Consider the following 20,287-nt stretch of genomic DNA (forward strand, 5'->3'; position numbering starts at 1 on the left):
GAGACTGGTAGACAATCCTTAGCCATTAAATATTTAATAGTGAAAATAAAAATTATATTTTATTCAAATATCTGTCGTTATACTAAAGAGGGACTTTTGAGAGTTTTGTTACCTATTTGTCTCTGGTGACCGATATCACTCTTGAGTATATCAATAGTTGAAAAAGCCGCAAGTGAGTTAAATTTTGAGAAATTACCTTGCGATCTATCAATTTGTTGAAACTTACAGTTTGTATTCCTTTCAGGTTCTTCCTACAAGTTCATTGGGATGTTCCTCATCGCAAGAACGACATCATTGACCAATTAGTCATCATGAGTAGTAATCTGCAAAAAATTTAAGAAGTTAATTTTTTTCATTCTTGTTAGTAAATACATTACGTAATTTGTTTTATATTTTTAATAAATGGTGAAGTCACATGAGAGTAGTTTTTCATGTTATTAAATCTATAAGAAAATAGGTGAAAAAAAAAGAAATTCAGCCAAGTACTAAAAGACAGATCAGTATTCACTATAATGATAATTTTTGAGAGGAAATAATCAACTCACATCTGAATATTGAATCTTTCGCCTCCTAGAATTGTCCACTAGATAGCAGTGCTTCAAAGTAGACCAGCCCTAAGAGAAGAAATGTTAATACGATTCAATATTGCAAAACAATTTCCTTACCGATTAATGTTTCCAATATTTAGAATAAATTTTTCTCTATGCCGTTGCTGAGGTTCATGTATACTCTAACTCCAGTCCTCTTCTCTTTACTTCAGGATTGGATGCTTGAAATGTTCAGATTTCCATCTCCATAACTCTGGCTGCTCCATTCTTTTCCCGTTCTAACCTAAAACCTGAAAAAGGCATCCATACAGTAAAATACGATCATGCAATAAATACAATCACTTGAAAATGTTCATAACCTTGAAATATTCCAAGTTGTATAAATTCATGTATCACGATACAAAGAAAATATGTATTTAAATACTCAATATATTACTATAAATCTTTGATAATATAGAATCGGCTAATAATCTTCTATGAATTTGAAAAACTATCTTCAATATATCGAAAATTGTCTACCCTTTTCAAAGTGAGATAAAAATTAAAGGATTTATTCTAATCGGTAGGTAAGTATACCATTCTATAATTTCTTTATGCTCCGTTTTCAGATTATTTTCAATATCGGTGAGGGACAGTTAGCTGTGTATCAACTCAAATTTAAATAAAAGCTGTAAGATAATGTGTAAAACATGAAATAAAAAATTGTATAACAACATACCGATAGAATATAGTTGATCGTATTGGAACTTACCTAGTAAAAAAATCTTGTCGTCTCGATATCCGTTACCATTGGAGGAACTGAAACTTTTCTTCCAGATAATTTGTCCTAGTGGAATTACTTCTTTTCTCTCTGAAAGAAATAATAAATGAATAAAACCGAATTGATATCAGAATAAGAAGAATTGCGATTGCGATATTTTTTAATAATCAACTTTGAAACTTCCAAGGTGTAATTTTTGCTGAAATAATAAGGTTAAAGTGAAAATATATTGATTCGAACTCACAATCTGTTGGAAATTCATTCGAAATCGTCGGAAATCGTAGGAAAGCATCGGAAAATTCTAGAAATTGCAAATGTCCGACCAAAGCTAACTATTTTATGGCAACTGTTTTTGAATCTCGTATCGAATCACGGCGGGCGCGCAGGCGCGTTAGCGTTCTTCGCGAAAGGTAACTAAGATCGAAATTTTAACGATTATAACCACAGACTAGAACAGGCGGGTAATCTGTGATTATAACCAGAGAAAAGAGATACCATAATCAAAGAGTATCATACTCTGAGATATAACCAGAGAGTAAGATACTCCTGTTAAAGAAGGAAAGAGAAATTCGAACATTTCGAATATTCGCCAATATTCATGCTTTTTTTTCATCAATCATTTAACATTGTATAAGTATTTTGAAAAATATTCCTGATAAATGAAATGAAAGTAACATGAATCAGCATTTATTCGAAATATTCATTTCGTAAGAATTCGGCAATGCAACTTTCAACTCACCGCTTCATCTTCCAAATGATCACAAGCCTCCACTTTTGTCTTATTCATCTGAAGTGTCCATTGATTGAGTATTTCCTTTCCCTTCTGATCTTCTTCATCTTGATTTTCTTTCTTCCGAGTCCTCTGCAAAAAAAAAAACAGTTCAATGAGTTTTAGAAATCATCATCAATGTTTTCGTTGCAAGTCACCCTGGAAATGAAAAACAATATACAATTGATACTCCTCATTTCCGTTTAAAGAAAGAGGTTTTTTTTATCGGTTTCAATAAGTTCGAATGCATATTGAATTCTGTCGTAGATGACCTACCTGAAATAATTTTCATCGGAAAGTCTTGCTTTGCCTGGAATTTATTGTTTTCCATCATATGTAGGCGTAGTTGATTTTGTTCAAGTGGAATTACTTCTTTTCTCTCTGAAAGAAACAACTAATGAGCAAAACTTAATCTAAATCAGAACTAGGAGAATTGTTCTTTGGATATTTAGCAATAATCAACTTTGAAAGTTCCAAGATGTAATTTTTGCTGAAATAATAAGGTTAAAGTGAAAATATATTGATTTGAACTCACATTCTGTTGAAAATTCATTCGAAATCGTCGAAAATCGTAGGAAAGCATCGGAAAATTCTAGAAATTGCAAATGTCTGACCAAAGCTAACTATTTTATGGCAACTGTTTTTGAATCTCGTATCGAAACACGGCGGGGGCGCAGGCGCATTAGCGTTCTTCGAGAAAGGTAACTAAGATCAACATTATGTATAACCACAGAAGCAGAGACAACCGTCTCTTCACAGAAGAGATGAAATAACCAAAGAGTATTATACTCTATGATATAACCAGAGAGTAAACACTTCTGCTAAAAAATGAAAGAGAAATTTGAAAATTTCAAATATTCGCCGATATTCATGCTTTTTCTTCAATCAATCACTTGAAATTGTATAAGTATTTTGAAAAATATTCCTGATAAATGAAATGAAAGTAACATGAATCAGCATTTATTCGAAATATTCATTTCGTAAAAACTCAAAGTGCAATTTTCAACTCACCGCTATCATGTGGCTGATTTGCCCATTGCTTGAGTATTTCCTACCCTTCTGATCGTCATCATCTTGATTTTTTTTTCTTCCCGGTCTCCTGAAATCAAAACAGTTCAATGAGTTTTAGAAATCCTCATCAATATTTTTGTTGCAAGCCACACTGAAAATGCAAAAAAAAATATATGATTGAAAATCTCCTCATTTTCGTTTTAGAAAAGAGGCACTTTTTGGTAGATTTCGATAAGCTGGAATTCTATTCATAGATGACCTACCTGAAAAAATTTTCAGCGGAAAGTCTTGCTTTGCCTGGAATTTATTGTTTTCCATCTCAAGTTGCTGTAGTTGATTTCGTTCCAGTGGAATTACTTATTTTCTCTCTGAAAGAAACGAATAATTAATAAAACCAAATCGAAATCAGAACTAGGAGAATTGTCCTTGGGATATTTAGCAATAATCAACTGTGAAACTTCCAAGATGTAATTTTTGCTGAAATAATAAGGTTAAAGTGAAAATATATTGATTTGAACTCACATTCTGTTGAAAATTCATTCGAAATCGTCGGAAATCGTAGGAAAGCATCGGAAAATTCTAGAAATTGCAAATGTCCGACCAAAGCTAACTATTTTATGGCAACTGTTTTTGAATCTCGTATCGAATCACGGCCGGCGCGCAGGCGCGTTAGCGTTCTTCGAGAAAGGTAACTAAGATCAACATTATGTATAACCACAGAAGCAGAGACAACCTGTCTCTGCACAGAAGAGATAAAATAACCAAAGAGTATTACGTTCTATGATATAACCAGAGAGTAAACACTTCTGCTAAAAAAGGAAAGAGAAATTCGAATATTTCAAATATTCGCCAATATTCATGCTTGAACTGTTTTAATTTCAGGGGACTTAGAAGAAAACAAGATGATGACGATCAGAGAGGAAGGAACTACTCAATCAATGGACATCTCAGATGAATACAATAAAAGTGGTGGTTTGTAACAATTACGAAGATGAAGCAGTGAGTTGAAAATTGCATGGTCACTTTGAATTTTCACGAAATGAATATTTCGAATAAATGCCGATTCATGATATTTTCAGTTGATTTATCAGCAATATTATTTCAAATGATTGATTGAAGAAAAAGCATGAATATTGGCGAATATTTGAAAATATTCGATCTTCAATCAATCATTTGAAATAATATTGCTGATAAATCAACTGAAAATATCATGAATCGGCATTTATTCCAAATATTCATTTCATAAAAATTCAAAGTGACCATGCAATTTCCAACTCACCGCTTCATCTTCGTAATTGTTACAAACCACCACTTTTATTGTATTCACCTGAGATGTCCATCGATTGAGTAGTTCCTTCGTCTCTGATCGTCATCATCTTGATTTTCTTCTAAGTCCCCTGAAATTAAAACAGTTCAATAAGTTTTAGAAATCATCATCCCTGTTTTCAATGCAAGCTATCTTGCAAATGAAAAACAATTTATGACTGAAAACCTCCTTATTTTCATTTTAGAAAAGAGACACTTTTTTGTCGATTTCGATAAGATTGAATTCTATTCACAGATGACCTACCTGAAATAATTTTCAGCGGAAAGTCTTGCTTTGACTGGAATTTATTGTTTTCCATTAGAAGTTGCTGTAGTTGATTCTGTTCTAAAGGAATTTCTTCTTTTCTCTCTGAAAGAAACAACTAATGAGCAAAACTTAATCTAAATCAGAACTAGGAGAATTGTCCTTGGGATATTTAGCAATAATCAACTGTGAAACTTCTAAGATGTAATTTTTCCTGAAATAATAAGGTTGAAATGAAAATATATTGATTTGAACTCACAATCTGTTGGAAATTCATTCGAAATCGTCGAAAATCACAGGAAAGCATAGGAAAATTCTAGAAATTGCAAATGTCCGACCAAAGCTAACTATTTTATGGCAACTGTTTTTGAATATCGTATCGAAATACGGCCGGCGCGCAAGCGCTTTAGCGTTCTTCGAGAAAGGTAACTAAGATCAACATAAAGTATAACCACAGAGGCAGACACAGATTACAGAGTAGAAGGAGGCAGAGAAAACCTGTCTCTGCACAGAAGAGATAAAATAACCAAAGAATATTTTACTCTATGATATAATCAGAGAGTAAACACTTGTGCTAAAAAGGGAAGGAAAATTTGAAAATTTCAAATATTCGCCAATATTCATGCTTTTTCTTTCATCAATCATCTAACATTGTACAAGTATTTTTTAAAATATTCCTGATAAATGAACTGAAAGTAACATGAATCAGCATTTATTCGAAATATTCATTTCGTAAAAATTCAAAGTGCAATTTTCAACTCACCGCTATTGATTTTCTCTACATCTTCCACTTTCATTTTATTCATCTGAATTGTCGATTAATTATTTTCCACCCTTTTGATCTTCATTATCTTGATTTTCTTTCTTCCGAGTCCTCTGCAAAAAAAAAACAGTTCAATGAGTTTTAAAAATCCTCATCCCCGTTTTGGTAGCAAGCCTCCCTGAAAATAAAAACCTCCTCATTTTCGTCTTAGGAAAGAGGCACTTTTTTGTCGATTTCGATAAGATTGAATTCTACTCATAGATGACCTACCTGAAAAAATTTTCAGCGGAAAGTCTTGCTTTGCCTGGAATTTATTGTTCTCCATCATAATTCGCCGCAGTTGATTTTGTTCCAAAGGAATTACTTCTTTTCTCTCTGAAAGAAACATGCAATTAATAAAAAGAAATCGAAATCAGAACTAGGAGAATTGTCCTTGGGATATTTAGGAATGATCAACTGTGAAACTTCCAAGATATAATTTTTGCTGAAATAATAAGGTTAAAGTGAAAATATATTGATTTGAACTAACATTCTGTTGGAAATTCGTTCGAAATCTTCGAAAATCATTGGAAAGCATCGGAAAATTCTAGAAATTGCAAATGTCCGACCAAAGCTAACTATTTTATGGCAACTGTTTTTGAATCTCGTATCGAATCGCGGCGGACGCGCAGGCGCTTTAGCGTTCTTCGAGAAAGGTAACTAAGATCAACATTATGTATAACCACAGAAGCAGAGACAACCTGTCTCTGCACAGAAGAGATAAAATAACCAAAGAGTATTATATTATATGATGTAACCAGAGAGTAAAATACTCCTGCTAAGAAAGGAAAGAGAAATTTGAAAATTTCAAATATTCGCCAATTCGCTTTTTATTTCTTCAATCATTTAGTATTCAAAAAAAAAAAAAAAATTACTGATGAATCAACTAAAAATAACATGAATCGGCATTTATTCGAAATGTTCATTTCGTAAAAATTCAAAGTGACCATGCAATTTTCAACTCACCGCTATCATGTGGCTGAATTGTAAATGGTTGCTAGAGTATTTCCTACCCTTCTGATCTTCTTCATCTTGATTTTATTTCTTCCGAGTCCTCTGCAAAAAAAAAACAGTTCAATAAGTTTTAGAAATCCTCATCCCCGTTTTCGTAGCAAGCCACCCTAGAAATGAAAATCAATATATGATTGAAAACATCCTTATTTTCCTATTAGAAAAGTAGCACTTTTTGGTAGGTTCCTATAAGACTGAATTCTATTCACAGATGACCTACCTGAAATAATTTTCAGCGGAGAGTATTACTCTGCCGATAACCTGGAATTTATTGTTTTCCATCAGAAGTTGCTGTAGTTGATTTTGTTCAAGTGGAATTACTTCTTTTCTCTCTGAAAGAAACATGCAATTAATAAAAAGAAATCGACATCAGAACTAGGAGAATTGTCCTTGGGATATTCAGCAATAAACAACTTTGAAACTTCCAAGATGTAATTTTTGTTGAAATAATGCAGTTAAAATGAAAATATATTGATTTGAACTCACATTCTGTTGGAAATTCATTCGAAATCGTCGAAAATCATAGGAAAGCATCGGAAAATTCTAGAAATTGCAAATGTCCGACCAAAGCTAACTATTTTATGGCAACTGTTTTTGAATCTCGTATCGAATCACGGCGGACGCGCAAGCGCGTTAGCGTTCTTCGAGAAAGGTAACTAAGATCAACATCAAGTATAACCACAGAAGCAGAGACAACCGTCTCTGCACAGAAGAGATAAAATGACCAAAGAGTGACTCTATGATATAACCAGAGAGTAAACACTTCTGCTAAAAAAGGAAAGAGAAATTTGAACATTTCAAATATTCGCATGCTTTTTCTTTCATCAATCATCTAACATTTGACGAAAAAAAATTATTTTGGCTGTTTTCGCTCAATCATTTTTCTGCCCCTGACAACCAGTGCCTGCAACTGCACATACATGGTTGTCAGGACAGAGGAATATGATGTGTTGCCTATGTAGATGTTTTCTAGGCGCTCTTCAACTACTTTTATATTTTTTTGTTCAAAATGAAAGAACTTGCTTCCATTTTCAGGGTGTGTAATATCTTTGGAGGATACTTCACAGATTTAATTATTTCATTTCCGTCAATTTGAAAATTGGTTTTCAGCTACCATATTCAGGGAGCCATAAGGCTCATAGGTAAACCTGATAAAGTATGATAAGGTTAGTATAAAAAGTGGAGATAAATTGTTTTAGCAATCTGCATAGACTAATTGTACAAACATGAAACTCGAAAGAGAGGATTTCGATCTCACATGCATTGAAATGGCAAAATTTCTTCTGGGTAAATTTCTGGTTCGCAAATTGGAAGATGGTACAATTTTGAAAGGAAAGATAGTAGAAACTGAGAGCTATTTAGGAAGATTAGACAAAGCTTCACATTCTTATGGAGGTAGGTAGGTTCATTCGGGTCTACTTTACTGAAAACCTTTATTTTTCTTCGACTTTAAGAAAGACTCCGAGGAATGAACCGATGTATATGTCAGTAGGAACTGCTTATGTTTACATGACTTATGGTATTTACCACTGTTTCAACATATCTAGTAAAGAACCAGGAGCAGCAGTTCTCATTAGAGCTGTAGAACCTACAGAAGGTAAATAACTGAAAGATTTTAATTCATTTAAGGAAGCTGGTTATTGGTTTTTTCTAGGATTAAATCATATGCACAAATTACGTTTGAAGGCGATGAAGAGTAGAAATCTTTCAAAGATATTCAAGGACAGTGAGCTCTGTAATGGTCCTTCAAAGCTATGCATGAGCCTGAATATTCACAAAGAAATTTGTAACAAATTGAACCTACTTGATAATGATATATTGTGGCTCGAGAATCCCTCAGAAAATCTAGATTTTGACATAGTACCCGCTAAAAGAATAGGTATAGATTCTGCTGGTGAAGAATGGGCCATGAAACCATTGAGGTTTTATATTTTTGGAAACACATTCGTTAGTAAAAGAGATCTTGAGGCAGAGAAAAGTATCAAGCTACCCAAATGAAAATAAGTTGATGGTTGATTAATATGTTTTTGAATTCCCGATGTACTACTTCCAAAAATGAATAAATGATTTTGCTCCAACGGCAGATTGATCATTCCCGAATAGTGAGAGTTTGCAGAAAGCTATTAATTATTTTTAGGAGGAAAATGAAATCTAATTTAAATTTATCAAAGGTTAACCTCTTTGAATTTATCTTGTTCATAGAGCAGTGTTATTTTTATCTACCACAGAACACGAATAAAAACTGATATTCTGTGAATTAACCTCTTTGGTCAAAGATGGGAGTCATCTGAGGATTAAAAGAGTAACTCCGAAGAGTAACTCGAGTTATTTGTGTTCTGTGCTCGAATTGTTACTAAATATTTATCTATGGAATGAACAATTGTTCTATGAGTGCTGTCAAACTATTAATCAACAATTGTCAAAATTGACAAATTAAAATTTGTGCTACGCAAACGCAGTTTTTATTTTGCCATGTATATTTTCTAATGTAAACTTTTAAAAGTTCGAAAACGTTGGCTGAGGACCTTTAAAAATTATGTAAACAGTTCCTAGCATCCAGGAAATACTCCTAAAATGATAGATTATTGAGAAACGTCACGAAAAATGGATAATTTCGTGGCAGACTTGGCAATTCAAGCTATCCTAGGTGAGTGCTAACTTTTTTCATTTCACAGTGGAGAAAACCAGAAATTTAACAAACAACAAACGAGTTTTGAGGTCATTCTTCTTAATTATTTGATAATGGACGGATGGCAGTTCAGGGTAACTTCGTTATTAATCGAAATCCAAAGTGGGTTTACGATGTTCTCGATAAGATGAAATTGGATAAGTATCATTCGAAGGGGGAGTTAAATGTCTTATTGTCCGACTTATTAGCTCAATTTTCCTCAATAACAGACCTGGTTTTGAATATTTATATTTCCTCGACCGAGTAATTGAGCTTTGTTTTTTTGGTTGATTATGGAATGTAATCAACAGGTTGTTTTTCTTGTGCAAAGCAAGTCATCTCTGATGTGTGTGTTTCTTTTTGTTGAGATTCGAATAGTTCGAAAATTATTTTATTATCCAGTATATTGGAAAATATACGCTGTGCGAAAAAAATTGTGTGTTTGATATTTTCGATAGTTTTCAAAGTTCTTATGAATCTCAGTTAAAATTTTCTTACAGGTCGATCAGTAGTGTTCTGATAATTATATTTTAGTATTTTATTATTCGACTTCGTACCTACGACTTAAAATAATCCAAATTCCTCGATTCATTCATGCAAGCAAGATTTGAATAAGATGCTTAATTTCTATTGTGAATAATTCAGTACTTCTAATCGCCAGTTTAGGAAAAACTTGTGTTGTGAGGAAAAAGAAAATCCGAAAAAATCTGTACCATTAATTGCCCATCCCGCCTGTTGTCCCTCTTCCATCGCACCTGCGAACGTAAATTATTCCCGGTGGATTGGCGCAACCCCTCCGTAAAACTGACATTTCCTGCGATTTCGATCAAACGTAAATATTTATCGATCAAACCACCGGTTTAGGGCTTAAACGCTGTCGTCCGGCGGTAAACGGGGCAAATTGACGAGAGGGTAGTTTTTCCGTTGCACCGTCACGCGACAATCCGTTTCCGCCTACCCCTAAACTGATTTTTCCCCAGCGGAAATTGGGTCGGAGCTGTAGATTTTTTTTAATATTTCTGAGACACTCAATTTTCATTTTACAGGAGATAGTTCCCTCAACAGGTTTAGTAACTATTTATATTTCAGGACGTGAACAGAAGAAAACACCTACGTCATAAAATGTACCCCAAAATTTGGCTGAGAATGTTGAAATTTTTTTTGCCGGTGTTTGAGAGATCAAGATATGGATTGATAAGAAGGTTTTTTCCAAATTTCGGATACCGTGCAACCTGTGTATAACACTTTTCGAAGAAGAATCTGGAGATGTTGGGGACTTAATGCCTTTTGATTCACCGATGAAATGATACAGATAGTTAGGGAAATTTCGACAACTGGAAATCAAGAAATCTAAAGGCTACTTATTTTTCAAACCCCAGAAATACTGGGTTCAAAATTTCCGTTTCACCTTGTATACTTAAATATCTGTCAAAATTTATCGATTCATTAAAAAAATTTCTGAATACCTCCGTTGTTTTGATCAAAGACTCAACTATGGGGTGTAAATTTATGAATATAGAACCGAAAATTCAAAAATTATCAGTAGTAGAGCTACGTCTGGACTTAGACCCACAGGCCTATCAATAATTCTTGAATGGACTAGATGATTTTACCCAAAATCCCATAAAACCTTGAAAAGACACACATACTTGTGCTAAACCTTCAGATATGAACTCGTGACTTTCCAAGGCCTTCTAGATTTTTCCCCACGCATCCCTCACCCCCAAACGACATAAATATCCTCGTAAGAAGACCATCTTCCCCTACGTCTCTCAAATTCCACCCCACGATTAGGCAGTCGGATGCGCGTGTTCGATAAGGGGTGCTGTCACGCTATCGCGGTTGCCATGACCAATGGAATGTTTGATCCATACCGCGAAGGGCACCATTGGAGACGCGCTCGACCAATGGGCATCCCCTAGACGTAGGGGTTACGTCGAGGAAAATCTCGAACGTATGAAGGGAGGAAAAGAACTATTTGAGATTTTCTCTGTGTGAAATCATGAAAAAATATGGTAATATGAATTGTTGTTACACAAACTAGGGATGCAAAGAGAATTCAACGAAATCTGTACGATTTTCACCGGTTTTTCCGACGGGGATTTTCCCCCTTCGAAGGCTCGTCCCCATTGGTCGCTCGTCCACCACCGCAGACCCCGCCCATCTCCCACAGACCGGCGAACGTTACAATTTCCAATTTCGTCGAACAACTTCAATAAAGAACGGCCGCTCCACCGGCAACAGTTGTTTTTCCAATTATCCGAACGTCAAAAACTCAAAGTTTTCGATCTGTCTCTGATGACGGTCGGCCGTTAGTACCGAAACGTCGGGACATGTTCGCGGGCGATTTTCGTGAAGGTATGCGGTAAGCGAGTCTCTAAGATGGAATTTTGGGATATGGAGAGTCACAGGGAGCTGAGACATAGACATGTTACAGGTGATTATAAGGGTAAAGAAGCGATTTTTTTTTCTGGTAGTTTCTTCGAAGGTTGTAGGAATTTTTCGAGGGTTAGTAATAAAAGATGCGATATTTGTTGTCTCTTTTCCAATGTTATTTTCATTCAGGGTGCAAGGGAGTAAAATATATAGGGTGTTACTGTATATATGAGAGGAATTAACGGTTTTTTGGCAGAAATATTAATTTCAGATAATCTAAGGGGCATTAAAAAACTGATTAAAAATATTATTGCCTTTTCTTTCATGCTCAAAGATTTGTGACAATAATTCATAATAATGATGAATATTACATTGGACTTAGGGTATTTCCCTCATTTTTGAAAACAAGTATGATAAAACTATTGATGCATGATAACGTTTTTTTTATTTTTTAACCTGTTTAATAATTCTTGTGCTTCAATCTGTCCAAGTGATCTTATTATTGTTTATCTTTCCTACAAAAATTTTTCTTTCCTCTGAAGTGGAGAGGTCGTCGAATAGAACCTTGTGGAACCCCGGTTGGAGCTGAATCCAGAGCGTGAAGTTGGCAGTTTTTTTTTCTAGGATCTATATGATCAAGTTTTTTTTCTACCTCGTAAAATTTATCGTGAGTCATAAGATGTTTGTGCCATTATTTGGTTTATCACCTATGGAAAATGCGTTTTTACAGACCATACACGAGAATAGCGATAATTGGATGGAACGAAATTGAAATTTTTCACTTTCCCTCGTCTCTTTAACACCAAGACGTTTTCTCATTACATCTCGCTTGAGGGATCTCGGTAATTGCGATCATTCGTGTGGATTTTTTTTGCTTTCGTTGAAAATGAGATAATACGAGATATGTATTATGGTTTTCTTGTTAATTGAGAGGTGAATCTGATAGTGTTTTATCGATCTATAATCGGCTGTGTATTAATTTAACTCCAACAACTATCTTTAGATGTCTTGAGAAAATGAGAGCATGTACATGCTCTTTCAGAACAGACTGATACAAATGGGAAAAATAAAATTTAACAGACGGAAATGCGTTAAATTTTCCCACACAAAAGATGTTGAAAATCTTGGGAAAATTGAAGAGTCGTTTGGTATTGTCCAAAAGAGTGTATAGAAAGTTTCCAGGTTTTTTTCTGAGCGAAGAGGGCGAAATACCCTTCGAATTTTTCCGATGGATTACCTGTCATCTCCGGTCTACAGAAGCGGCCAAAAATAGCCCCGTCCGTTGTTTGATCGATGCCGATCCAGACCACGCTCCGTTACCCAGGATAACCGTGGATAATTTTCGATTGTCCACAGCACCTTTCAACCCCCTCGATAGGGGCAGGTGCTGTGTGTAAACGATCGCGGAGTTAATCGACCGTTTAATGTAACTAATTTCTCGTTGTTTGTATTGAGGCCCGCTGACGGAGGGTTGGCGAGGTTTTGTTTATTGAGGAAATCGAGAAACCGCAGGGGTTGATCGAGACAGGAATAAGTAATTCTTTTATCGGTCCCTGGAGGCTCCAAAAATCTATGGGACAGGTCCAAGGCTGGCTGTTTGTTTGACCTGGCTAGGAAGACAACCTGAAGCACCAGGTTCCTCTGGTCCCAATCTTCTTGAGATATTCCTTCGTGGAATCTATGTAGAGTTCTCTTTTGAACTAAGAAGTTTGCTTATATGGACCAGGAAGAGGTTGGGTACAAGAACTGAGCCTTGGGGCACTCCAGTCTTCACATCTAACCACTGAACCATAAACGACCACATGACTGCTTCAATTGGTACGAAAAACCTCCATCAAACCGCGCAGGTTCTTAGAAAACCATCAGGAGATGGCAATACTAAGCCACATCGTACAAAAAATTCTGTTATAAATGTTTCTCCATTCTAAAACTGGAGAAAAGAGGGCGTCCGTATAGAACCTTGGGGGAGACCACCAGGTGCTACTCTTACGTTTTTTTTCCAGGCAGAGGCGCAGATTTCGTTGGGGGCATCGACAACGAGGCCTTGGACTTCTCCCAATTGGCGGACTTCATAAACAACGATGCTACGACCACAAATTCCCCGTATTTCGGGGAGACCCTCAACGGGGCGTCTTCCACGGAGAAACTCCTCAACGTCATCGTGGAAAACAAGAGGAACGCTTCGGGGTAAGTGCTTTCTTCACCCGAACCACAGAGGTACAATCTAGAACGTTTATTCCAGACATTCCTTGCCAGAGAGTCCACCGGATAGCAGTTCGGAGCATCCCTACAGTCCCCAGGATGGTAACGAACCGACCATGAGTTCCACGGATAACATCTACTCCACCATGGGCCAAGGCATGTACAAACCTGGCATTTTGAACCCCATAATAACCGAGAATCTCATCCTGGGTTCTCATATAGTGGTAACGGAGCAGAACGGTGAACAACAGATACTGGATAATGGCACCTTGCTCCAGGTAAGGTTTCAAGGGACATTGTCACATTTCCTAAATGATCTCCAGTGATGCAACCGTGTTAAACCTCTGTGTTCTCGACCTTCCAGGACACCACGATGCTGGTCAACAACGACATGAGGACGGGAGACCTCCTCTCCGGTAGGATGATGCCGGAGAACCTGCCGACCGAGCAGAACATGCTGGAGAACCGTCTGATGATACCGTCCGAGGGCGACAACAGGAACCTGCTGCTGTCGGGAGATCACCACCAGCAGACCGGGCAGAATTTCGAGGAGAGGATCTACACCAAGGTGCAGCAGGAGTTCGACAAGAACTACGTGATCTGCGAGTGCAACACGCTGGAGCTGAACCTGCCCAGGAACGGGATGTGCGAGCAGAACGTGGACAACATGAAGGCGGTCTACACGAACCTGCAGAACGCGCCCAAGAAGCGGAAGTTGAGTCAGGAGGTCGTGTCGCCCAAGATTGAACCAGGTGAAGGGTTGTCTACGATAATTTGAATGGTTATTTAATCTAGATTTACCTTCTTGAAGGTGTCGGAGCTGAGCAGCCTTCCCAGTTGAGTCCGAGCGAGAACATGTCTTCTTCCATAGGTGACGATGATTACCAGTCGTCAGAAGCTTGTCTTTCGGAATCCGGTTACCAGTGCATCAGGTTCAGTTCGTTCTTGCAGAACAACTGGCACACCCTCTGCGATCAGAACTTGACAGAGCTGTAAGTATTTTTTTTTGGATTTTAACATAGAGGAAAATGGAGGTTCTATGTTTTTTATGTTTCAGGCCAGTACCTCACTATCGAGTGGACGCAGACAAGGGCTTCAACTTTTCGACGGCAGATGACGCCTTCGTATGCCAGAAGAAAAACCACTTCCAGGTTGTTTCTCCACCGTTTAACCACCCTTGGCTTCTCCCCTAACTGTGGTTGTTTCAGATAACATGCCACGTACAGGTGATTGGAGACGCGCAGTTCGTCAAGACGCCGGAGGGTTTCCAGAAGATCTCGAGCTTCCACCTGCATTTTTACGGCGTGAAACACGACTGCCCCACGCAGACCATCAGGGTGGAGCAGAGTCAGAGCGACAGGAGCAAAAAACCTTTCCATCCGGTCCTGTAAGTTTCCTCGGGAAATTTCTGGCACATCGTCGAAATTTCCTTGATTCTCTGTTCCAGGATCGAGCTGTTGGGGTCTCAGGTCACCAAGGTGACGGTGGGAAGGCTTCATTTCAGCGAGACCACCTCGAACAACATGAGGAAGAAGGGGAAGCCCAATCCGGAGCAGAGATACTTTCAGGTACGTTGTGACTACTTGGATGCGGTGAAAAGTTTAATTTTTAACGTCCGCAGTTGGTGGTGGGGCTTCATGCTCACACGGCGAGCGGTAACTATCCGATAGTGTCCCAGGCCAGCCAAAAGATCATCGTTAGAGCCTCCAACCCTGGGCAGTTCGAGAACGACGTCGAGCTCTGCTGGCAGAAGGGTCAGACTCAGGTAGACTCAGTTTTGGGCCATTTTTAAAAAGTTTCGGTACAAACTTCGACTTTTCAGGACTCCATATGTCACAATGGGAAGGTTGGGATTGGCACAGACCGTCCGGATGAGTCCCTGGTGGTGCACGGTAACATAAAAGTCACCGGACACATAATCCAACCGAGCGATATAAGAGCGAAGAAGAACATTGTCGAATGCGACACTGCGGCTCAGTTGAAGAACGTGCAGAAGATCAGGGTCGTGAGGTTGGTTATTTGTTGTGATAAGCAAGGAAAAGACCGTTTATTAATTTTTTTTTCAACTGGAACAGGTACGAGTACGACCCCAACTTCGCCGCTCAGTTGAACAAAGATACAGACTGTTTCGACACCGGTGTCATAGCTCAAGAAGTCGCCGAGATAATACCGGAGGCTGTTAGTCCAGCTGGTAATCTGATCTTGAAGAACGGAAGCTCCATAGACAATTTTTTGGTCGTTAATAAGGTGAGTGAACCAAAATTTTTTTTTAATTAAAGCTGTGACCTCATTCAACACTAATAACGTGCGGAGCTTAAAGGTACTTGTTGTGCGCCCCCTTAAATTCCAAAAAATCCGTTTCAGAGGTTGTAGATTCGGAATTAAAAAAAAATTGAGTGCGTAACGATTTTTGGTGAATGCGCTACAAGTCGTTTTTTTTAACGTTCTAGGAAAGGATATTCATGGAGAATATAGGGGCTGTTAAGGAGCTTTGCAAAGTCACGGATAACTTGGGAACGAGGATAGATCAGCTGGAGAGGATAAACCGACGATTGAACAAAATTAAAAGGGGGGACAGTTTGAAATCGACCTCCACTAGTGAGTAACGTAACGAAATACTTCAAACAAATGATTAATCCTCGTTTTTTCCATTAGTTTCCAGTGGTAAAGTGTCGAGCGTGAAGAAATGCGCGAAGCACCATCAGAAGTGCCCCCACGACGACAGCGACGAACTATGTTCGAACAAATTCATCCAGATAGTCATAGTCATATTGGTTTTAATCATGGCGTTTTGGTGAGTGAATTCCGGTTGGATCTTCGTGTTTTTTCATTGAATTTTTCGTTTAGTTTGGCGGCGATCACGACGTTGTACCTGATGGAAACGGCGAGGTACCAACAATTCGCCAAAAGCCTGGAAAATTCCCAGAGGAGCCACTCGGTGAAGAGACCGACCAAACCCAGCAAGTTCCACAACACTTGGCAGTCTTACACGCCTTACACGTTAACCACCGATAGAAATACTGGTGAGAAATCGTTAAAAGACAATCAACGAATCGTTCACAATTATCTTTTCAGGAGTTAACAAACTGACCATCGACAAGAGCTTGTTCAAGAAGCCCTACACCATAGGGAAGCCTATAGATTGTTTGAACGTGGATCAAGACCTCGAGAGTTCGAATTTATGTCAGGTAACTAACAGGGCGTGGCCTCATCGTGACATACGTCAATAGTAGGCGTGTCGCGAGGAACCATACCCATTTCCCCTATGTTTCTAGATCTATTGTTGTCCGGAAATAAAAAGTTCGATTTTCGATAAGAAATCGATGGAGATGAACAGGACGACCCTTCTGCTCAGCCTGGAGAAGAACGGGGTGAACAAACCCCTACATTCGAACGATATAGAGAAACAGGTCAGGCAAAAGAGGAATTCTTTGGAGCTCTCCGATGAATCCAACGTTTTCGACGTTACAGGTATATAAATAAGGGTATACTGTCGGGTATCGAAATTTATCTTAAAATTTGTAGACGATCAACTGTTTACGATCACGGTGCAAGGGAGGAATTTCAATATAACCTTGACGGATAGATATTTGGATTTCTTCAACAACTACAACTACACCTACGTGATTCCTGTATCGAAGTACATGCCGGACGAATACCTGAATCTCATCTTTAGGTTCGTACTCATCGACCCTACCTTTTTCCATCATCTAACTTTGTTCTTGTAGATCTAACCAACCGAACATCAAGGAAGTGGAACACTGTTATAACGGATTCAAGAAGAACCAGTGTTCCTACCCCGATTCCGGATTCTTCGAGGAGAAGACTGTGACGAAGCACCGTATAAACGAGAACAATTCTGAGCGACAGATCAACTCTCAGAGCGTCGTTTTCGAAGTGGCCACCATGGATTTCGAGACGAAAATGATGACTTACCGGGCCCCTTTGCAGCAGAGTCAGGTGAGATTATCGATGAAATCGGTTATTGAAGTTAATCGGGTCGTTTTGTTGCAGAATATTTGTAAGGCTACGAAGGTCGGGTTTGAATTTGTGGAATATAATTTTCTGTTTCATCGACAGTGCGCCGAGTAAAGTTGCACTGTTTCTAATCTTGTGTAAGTATTAAAAATAGTATTATAGGCTGTAAATTAAACCCATCGTCATGACATTCATACGAGATAAATTTCCGTTGAGAATACTCATAAAGTATCTATAATCAATTATACATGATCTCCTTCAATCATTTATCTGTAAATAGGTAATTTTAGAGTAATTTTCAAAGGGTTCGAACGCTGGTGAGGATTTAGAACAAATCGATTATAATGAATAACGAGAAAACTTGCACCGAGTTAGAAATCAAAACGTTCGAAGTGAACAAAATGTTTATATCCCTCATAAGGCACTCTGTATTGTAGTGATGTACTTAACGTTCCGTCCAAAAATGCCTTAGAGTGTACAGGGTGAAACACCGAGACACGTGTGCTCTCACTGCTTCATCCTGTATATCTCGACTAGCATCAATTCGTTTTACTCAAGGATAGATTTAGTTGACATTCCTGTTATATACGTACCTTAAAGACAAATTTTTATAATTGTAAATATTCCAGAAGATAGTTTTTATCCTGAGTTTTATATCAGTGTATTTTACATCTACAACTTTAATTTTAATATATTTTAATCGCTGTTTTGTTTTTGGTTTTTAAAATATTATTAGAGTAATATATATTATAAATAGAAGGATATTATATAACTTTTGTGATTTGTGTCTGAATAAAACGTTGTTTCTTTGAGATGAGAGAATGAGGTGGTTTTATCTTTTATTTTTGATTGAAAGAGGGGCGTAAACAGTGATAAAATTCATTAGAGAGGGAAATTAACGTACAAAATATCACAAGTTGAAATGCACTGTGAAACAGGAGCTCCAGACCAGATAATCTGTAATCTTGCTCACTCACAGAATATTATTTTTACACAGATAACATAGAATAGAGAGAGTCAATCTTCGATCTCACCATAGACAAAGAGTAAGGAGTTGATCTGTGATAGCACCATAGACAAAGAGTAAGGAGTTGATCTGTGATAGCACCATAGACAAAGAGCCATGACTTAATCTGTGATTCCACCATAGACAAAGAGTCATGACTTAATCTGTGATTCCACCATAGACAAAAAGTCATGACAATCTGTGATTCCAACAAAGAGTTGCGTTCGGAACTACAGATCGAGTCATTACTCTCTGTCTATGGTTCTATCAGAGATTTACTCCTCACTCTATGCTCTCTTTACTCTTTGTCTATGGTGCTATCATAGATTAAGTATGGTTGGAACCGGGAGCGCGATCTTGAACTAATCTATGAGCACCATAGAATGATGGAAAATTGAGTAATTAATATTAGTTTTCTGTGGTGGGTAAAAAATGATCACCACCACAGAACTAATGATAAAAAATAATATTGATCAAATTATAACGAAAATATTGAATAACGTAGGAACTTATTAATTACTGACAAAATAAATGAATTTCTTTTAACGCGGATTATTGGAATTTAATTTCAATGCGGAAATACATATCTCCATTGCAAATGATTTCATGCGAAAGATAATATGTATAAGACTCACATAAGCGCCGATTCGCTCTTTTTGGTCCATCGTTGGCTAAAGTTGGGAATGATCTCAGGGAGATCCCTTAGCAGCCCACCCCTATGAAAGGGAAGAAGACTGTTGCCCTAAGACCCTTAGATCATTCCTTTTCTTCTATCTAGTCATCCCGGTAGTACACACAATTTCCTTCACTCACTTCACTGCAACCGAATTTACTGAAAAATCAAATGGTATCAGTAAAGATTTCTCTTATTGATATAATGTAATAGTCTGCGAAACCCCAGATAAAATGTGGATTGAATTCAAAGACGTAGGTTCTATCTGGATGAAATGAACTGATATGATGATAGATCAAAAGACTTGAATAACCAATATGTAATTTTGGAAAAATAATTATGTTTAAGACGAAAATATACTATTTTCAACTCACCTTCAGTTGAATATTCATCTTAATTGTTGGATATCACTGCTCAATTTCACAAATTACAAATGTCTGACCAACGCCAAATATTTTATAGCAACTGTTTTCGAACCTCGTATCAAAATAAGCCGGTTGCGCAGGCGCGTTAGCGTTCTTCGTCAAAGGCATCTTTATACATATATCTGAAATATTCAAAACATCTATTTTACCAGGAAAAAAATATGGGTATTTGTTCTATTGGGAAGTTAATGAATAATTTTCAAAAGATTCACGATATCTCTTCTGGAAAATATGATTTCCGCATTGTCATAGATATCGAAAAAATTTATAACGAAATTTGGGGGAGAACATTACAGATTCAAGATGTAGCTCACCTCTGGAAAAGTTCAGCATTCTTTTCATCTCCAACTGTTAACTTTGCTCAAGTCATCCTCCTCGTTTCCCTCTATTTTGTTCAAGTTTCTGGAAGAACTTTCGAACCCACTTTCAGTACCAGTTATCACTTCGACAATTTTCGTTCTGAATATGGATTTCCTCGAAATACTCCA

At 37.3% G+C, this 20,287-nt stretch overlaps 2 protein-coding genes and 1 long non-coding RNA gene across 5 annotated transcripts; 2 read left to right on the top strand and 1 right to left on the bottom strand.

Moving 5' to 3' along the window:
- Nucleotides 1-1,297: 1,297 nt before the first annotated feature.
- LOC123320336 lies at nt 1,298-19,904 on the bottom strand. The gene is made up of 12 exons (XR_006538739.1): nt 19,749-19,904; nt 19,337-19,533; nt 6,692-6,803; nt 6,427-6,516; nt 5,692-5,796; nt 5,422-5,534; nt 4,659-4,763; nt 3,352-3,456; nt 3,089-3,176; nt 2,354-2,458; nt 2,048-2,170; nt 1,298-1,398 (listed from the first exon to the last, which is right to left on the bottom strand). It is a non-coding gene; the product is annotated as an uncharacterized LOC123320336 (long non-coding RNA).
- Nucleotides 5,288-8,592, top strand: LOC123320294 (DNA-3-methyladenine glycosylase-like). Of its 3 annotated transcripts, none has more exons than XM_044907586.1 (4): nt 5,288-5,305; nt 7,683-7,870; nt 7,926-8,068; nt 8,126-8,592. In XM_044907586.1, exons 2-4 carry the CDS (start codon nt 7,698-7,700, stop codon nt 8,467-8,469), a joined length of 660 nt encoding a protein of 219 aa, XP_044763521.1. In that variant the 5' UTR covers nt 5,288-5,305; nt 7,683-7,697; the 3' UTR covers nt 8,470-8,592. The 3 variants fall into 3 exon arrangements, with proteins under 3 accessions (XP_044763521.1, XP_044763520.1, XP_044763519.1); XM_044907585.1 differs by lacking the exon at nt 5,288-5,305 and adding an exon at nt 7,280-7,305; XM_044907584.1 differs by lacking the exon at nt 5,288-5,305 and adding an exon at nt 7,514-7,613 and having other exon boundaries at nt 7,671-7,870; nt 8,126-8,507.
- LOC123320215 (myelin regulatory factor) lies at nt 8,890-18,517 on the top strand. The gene is made up of 19 exons (XM_044907450.1): nt 8,890-9,118; nt 13,519-13,702; nt 13,758-13,995; nt 14,082-14,469; nt 14,529-14,709; nt 14,775-14,868; nt 14,926-15,104; nt 15,165-15,285; nt 15,339-15,482; nt 15,540-15,727; nt 15,793-15,964; nt 16,168-16,315; nt 16,373-16,511; nt 16,565-16,740; nt 16,793-16,905; nt 16,993-17,188; nt 17,243-17,393; nt 17,446-17,677; nt 17,732-18,517. Exons 1-19 carry the CDS (start codon nt 9,076-9,078, stop codon nt 17,807-17,809), a joined length of 3,165 nt encoding a protein of 1,054 aa, XP_044763385.1. The 5' UTR covers nt 8,890-9,075; the 3' UTR covers nt 17,810-18,517.
- Nucleotides 19,905-20,287: the final 383 nt, after the last annotated feature.

The sequence above is a fragment of the Coccinella septempunctata genome, chromosome 9 (genome assembly GCF_907165205.1).
Source record: "Coccinella septempunctata chromosome 9, icCocSept1.1, whole genome shotgun sequence".
Taxonomy (NCBI): domain Eukaryota; kingdom Metazoa; phylum Arthropoda; class Insecta; order Coleoptera; family Coccinellidae; genus Coccinella; species Coccinella septempunctata.

Bases quoted from the DNA above. Each gene is read 5' to 3' on its own strand.
- LOC123320294 (XM_044907586.1), top strand. From the start codon at position 7,698: ATGAAACTCGAAAGAGAGGATTTCGATCTCACATGCATTGAAATGGCA. The intron at 7,871-7,925 runs GTAGGTTCATTC...TTCGACTTTAAG, and splicing joins TCACATTCTTATGGAGGTAG to AAAGACTCCGAGGAATGAAC. The intron at 8,069-8,125 runs GTAAATAACTGA...GGTTTTTTCTAG, and splicing joins AGCTGTAGAACCTACAGAAG to GATTAAATCATATGCACAAA.
- LOC123320215 (XM_044907450.1), top strand. From the start codon at position 9,076: ATGGATAATTTCGTGGCAGACTTGGCAATTCAAGCTATCCTAG. The intron at 9,119-13,518 runs GTGAGTGCTAAC...TTTTTTTTCCAG, and splicing joins GGCAATTCAAGCTATCCTAG to GCAGAGGCGCAGATTTCGTT. The intron at 17,678-17,731 runs GTGAGATTATCG...GTTTTGTTGCAG, and splicing joins CCCCTTTGCAGCAGAGTCAG to AATATTTGTAAGGCTACGAA.